Raw genomic sequence first — 4,413 nt, 5'->3', positions numbered from 1 at the left:
GTGAGTTCTAGTCCCACCTTAGGCATGAAAGCCAACTGGGTGACTTTGGGCCAATCACCAGGAGGCTGTGAGTTCTAGTTCTGCCTTAGGCATGAAAGCCAACTGGGTGACTTTGGGCCAATCACCAGGAGATGATGAGTTCTAGTCCCGCCTTAGGCATGAAAGCCAACTGGGTGACTTTGGGCCAATCACCAGGAGATGGTGAGTTCTAGTCCCGTCTTAGGCATGAAAGCCAACTGGGTGACTTTAGGCTAATCACCAGGAGGCTGTGAGTTCTAATTCTGCCTTAGGCATGACAGCAAGCCGGCTGGGTGACTTTGGGCCAGTTCCACCCCTTTCTCTCTCTGCCCAACCTACCTCACAGGGTTGTTGTTGTGGGGTAAATAGGACGAGGAGGGTATGTCCGATATGTACACCATCTTGAGTTATGTAACAAAATAACAGCAGGGTACAAATAAATCAAATAAGCTCAAAGCATCTGATGCAAGCACTTCACCGAAACCAAGATGGCCTGGAAACTAAACTGGCTTAGATCCGGCCAATACTTGAACCCGAGGCTGTGTGGGAAGTGTGTGGATTTTTCCTTCACAAACGGCAAGATTTTTCCTTCGCAAACTGATGAGCACGAACCACCAGTCCAGTTTCCCTATTTCTCACGGCGGATGGGGCTTCTGAGAGATGGGAACTGGAAAGCCTGCGTGCTACTTACCCGTGCGCTTGAAAGACTGGAAACCTTTTGTCAGGAACGCTGTCCAACATCTCTTGCATGCCACAGACACAATACTCCATCACCATATACGTGAGAAGCAGTTAAGGAAATTCCTGGGATGAGACTTAATAGAGAAACTTGCCCTCCACCCGTTGACAGTGTTTCAGCATCTTATTCCACTCAAGTCTGCGCTAACCGATCCCAGCTCTCGTCCCAACACCTCCCTGCGGATCCATTTGTAACTGAAGTTGTGGTGATTGACTCAAGAGACTTTCTGAACGCAAAGGAAGCACTGAACTTTGTAAATCAATTATGGATGCTCTCCAAATAGTCCAGGCCAAAGGAAGGAAACTAATCTTGAAAATATGTAAAGACTGCCAAGAAAAGAAAAAAAAAACTTGTCAAAGGAGGAAGTTATAATCCTAACATATTGAAGTGGGCAGGTTAGAGAAACCTAAAGACTTAACGTTACACAAGAGGTCCTTGAATTGCAACCTTTCAGTGACCGTTCAAAGTTACAACGGCACCGAAAAAAGTGACTTATGGCCGTTGTTTCGCACTTACGGCCATTGCAGCATCCTCCACGGTCACGTAATCCAAATTTACAGGCTTGGCAACGGACTCATATGTATGACGGTCGCAGTGTCCTGAGGTCACGTGATTCCCCTTTTGCAACCTTCTGACAGGCAAAGTCAATGGGGGGAAGCCAGACTCACTTAATAGCCGTGTTACTAACTTAACAACTGCAGTGATTCACTTAACAACTGTGGCAAGAAAGGTAGTAAAACGGGGTAAAAACTCACTTAACAGCCGTCTCGTTTAGCAACAGAAAATTTTGAGCTTAACTGTAGCCGTAAATTGAGGACTACTTTATAATTTGCTCTGGGCTTTGAGAGGTGGTAAAGGAATAGAATTCTTATTTCTTTATCCATCAGAGGCAAAGCATTTTAAGGAATCTGTTGGGGGGGGGAAGAAGCCATGCTATCAGCAAATTAGAGGTTATAGTACCCTCTCCTCAGATAGCGAATGTGTTCCATCCCAACAATTTGGTCATTAAGTGAAATGGTTGCTAAGTGAACACATAACAGAAATAGAAATGTTGCGAAGATCACTGCTTGCTACTATCTCTTCTTTCATACAGTGCCCTTGTTTTCCTTTTATTTGACCCCTCACAGTGCAGAAAGATTGCTTAAATAAGCTATATTTTTCTGAGTTGCTTTTCTCCACAGCACGGGGCTTCCCTAAAACGGGCTAACCAGAAGTTGAGAAGCTGAGCTCCATTACTTTAATTCAGGAGTCTTCAAACTTGGCCCTTTTAGGACTCGTGGACTTCAACTCCCAGAATTCCTGAGCCAGCATGGCTCAGCTTGGAAACCTCTCACTTTCCCCTCAGCTTGCCTGGCTGAGGAATTCTGGGAGTTGAAGTCCACGAGTCATAAAAGGGCCAAGTTTGAAGACCCCTGCTTTAATTAGTTGATTAGAACCTTCCTAGACTGACCAGACCTCAAATTGTTTTCACACTGAAGGAATTTTGTTGTCGGGCACGTGGAATTTGACTGTTTAATGTGAGTACTGGTTGGAAAGTGAATTTTTAATTACAATTTATTACCGTCCTGTTTTCAAATGGTATAACGGAATGTATTAGGAAGTTAGGCAGAGATGAATTCTAATGCCTCGGTCAACTTGCCTGGTCCAATAAAAGATGCCATTTCAGTAACTACTGATTGTTAACTGTTTTCCTTGAAGGGATTTACAGAGCCGCTAGCAAAGCACCTAGTACAGGGGTCTTCAAACGTGGCCACTTTAAGACTTGTGGACTCCAACTCCGAGAATTCCTCAGCCAGCGTGCCTGGTTGAGAAATTCTGGGAGTTGAAGTCCACAAGTCATAAAAGGGCCAAGTTTGAAGACTTCTGCTTTATAGCTTAGAATGATGTTTCTCAACTTTGGCAACTTTCAGAGATGTGGACTTGAACTCCCAGAATTCTGCTGACTGGGGAATTCTGGGAGTTGAAGTCCACACAAAGTTGCCACGGTTGGGAAACATGGACTTAGAAGGACATGGCTGCGTTTTTCAGATTTGGAGAAGGTCCATCATCTGCCCTGCATGCAAAAGGTTCAGATTTGGCTCCAGACATCTGCCGTTAAGAGGTTCTTGGATAGCAGAGGTGGAGAAAATCCATGCCCTTAGGAAGCCATCATTCATAAACAATGCTGGGTGACGAAGGCCCGTCGGTGTGGAAGGCACCTAACTGTGCAAAGATGGAGCATCATTAGAAACCAGGTGGAAATACGGAAGGTGGAAAAACCAGTGAATCCAGATCTTCAGAGGGAGATTTCAGCAGAAGAGCCCAAAGAAAGGATATATTTTTTGCTTCTCTTCATTGTACAGTACGTCAACTAGCTGGATCACATTTTTGTGCCGCAACCGCCGTAGGAGTTGTATTTCTCTGGAAGGGGAAAAAAAAGAAGAAGAAAATATATTGGTGAGGGGACAAGCCCAGCCTCAAAATACAGTAAAGTTCTTGCTCTAGGAATGAATTTGCTGTGTTGAATTGCTTACTGTACAGAGAAACACACATATAGGAAGTCCTTTTAGTGACTGTTCAAAGTTACTAAACGAATGGTTGTAAACAGAGGACTACCTGTATGTGTTTCTCTGTAGAATAAGAGTTGAAAAAAGTGACTTATGACCGGTCCTTGCACTTATGAATGTTGCAGCACCCCCATGGTCACGTGTTCAAAACTGCAGAGAGATCTGTACAAAACTGTACTCCAGAGAAACATATACGGGTATTCCTTGACTTGCAGCCGTTCATTTAGTGACCATTCAAAATTAAAATAGAACTGAAAAAAAGGGACTTATGACCGGTCCTTGCATTTTATGACTGTTTCAGCATCCTCAGGGCCAGGCTTTGCCTCCCAGGACGTGGAAAGCCGGGATCTCTTTCCAGGCAATTCCACCAGAATTAATGCCGCAGGACCGCTAATGCAAAGGACTGCAGCCAATTGCGTTTATATGAACACCATCATAATGATGATCCTTCAAACAATCTTACAGGTGGTCCTCAACGTACAACTGTTCATTTAGTGACCATTCGAAGTTACAAAAAATGACTTACGACCGTTTTTCACACTTACAACCACTGCAGCGCCCCCAGGGTCACGTGATCAAAATTCAGGTGCTTGGCAACCGGCATGTATCTATCAGAGCTGCAGCATCCTGGGGTCATGTGATGGCCATTTATAACCTTCCCAGTCAGCTTCTGACAAGGAAAGTCAGTGGGGGAAGCTGGAGTCTCCTAATGACCAGGTCATTCATTTAACAACTGCAGTAATTCACTTAAGTTAGTTTTGTTCCATATAGCATCAACCTTGTGAACTCTCAAGCTTCCTCTTTCCGCTATGTATTCAAAACCGACAGTGTTTAATATATATGTAATATATATGTATGTATGTATGCAATATGTATGTATGCATGTATGTATGTATGTGTGTGTGTGTGTGTGTGTATGTATGTATGTATGTATGTATGTATGTATGTATGTATGTATGTATATAGCATCCTTAATAAGGTGGGTAACTTGAAATGGCTGAGCAAATACAAACACATTTTTCAAGTAGACAGCTATTTGAAATTACAACTGCCAAAACATCTTAGGGAAATATTCACGCAAGTGAGATTTGAACAACTTGACACAATGGT

General features: G+C 43.6%; 1 protein-coding gene across 1 annotated transcript in view; it reads right to left on the bottom strand.

Annotated features, from left to right (window-relative positions):
- Positions 1 to 3,157, bottom strand: part of LOC107300012 (serine/threonine-protein kinase STK11) — a gene marked incomplete at both ends in the record, with an annotated part of 9,103 nt that extends 5,946 nt beyond the window's left edge. The window contains 2 exons of the mRNA XM_015829355.1: positions 710 to 799; positions 3,074 to 3,157. Coding sequence (XP_015684841.1) covers positions 710 to 799; positions 3,074 to 3,157 — 174 coding nt within the window. The remainder of the gene's footprint in view (positions 1 to 709; positions 800 to 3,073) is intronic.
- Between the last annotated feature and the right edge of the window lie 1,256 nt (positions 3,158 to 4,413).

This window comes from Protobothrops mucrosquamatus, unplaced genomic scaffold, assembly GCF_001527695.2.
Source record: "Protobothrops mucrosquamatus isolate PMUCROS unplaced genomic scaffold, P.Mucros_1.0 scaffold5928, whole genome shotgun sequence".
Classification (NCBI taxonomy): domain Eukaryota; kingdom Metazoa; phylum Chordata; class Lepidosauria; order Squamata; family Viperidae; genus Protobothrops; species Protobothrops mucrosquamatus.
This window is presented reverse-complemented; position numbering and strand designations above follow the sequence as displayed.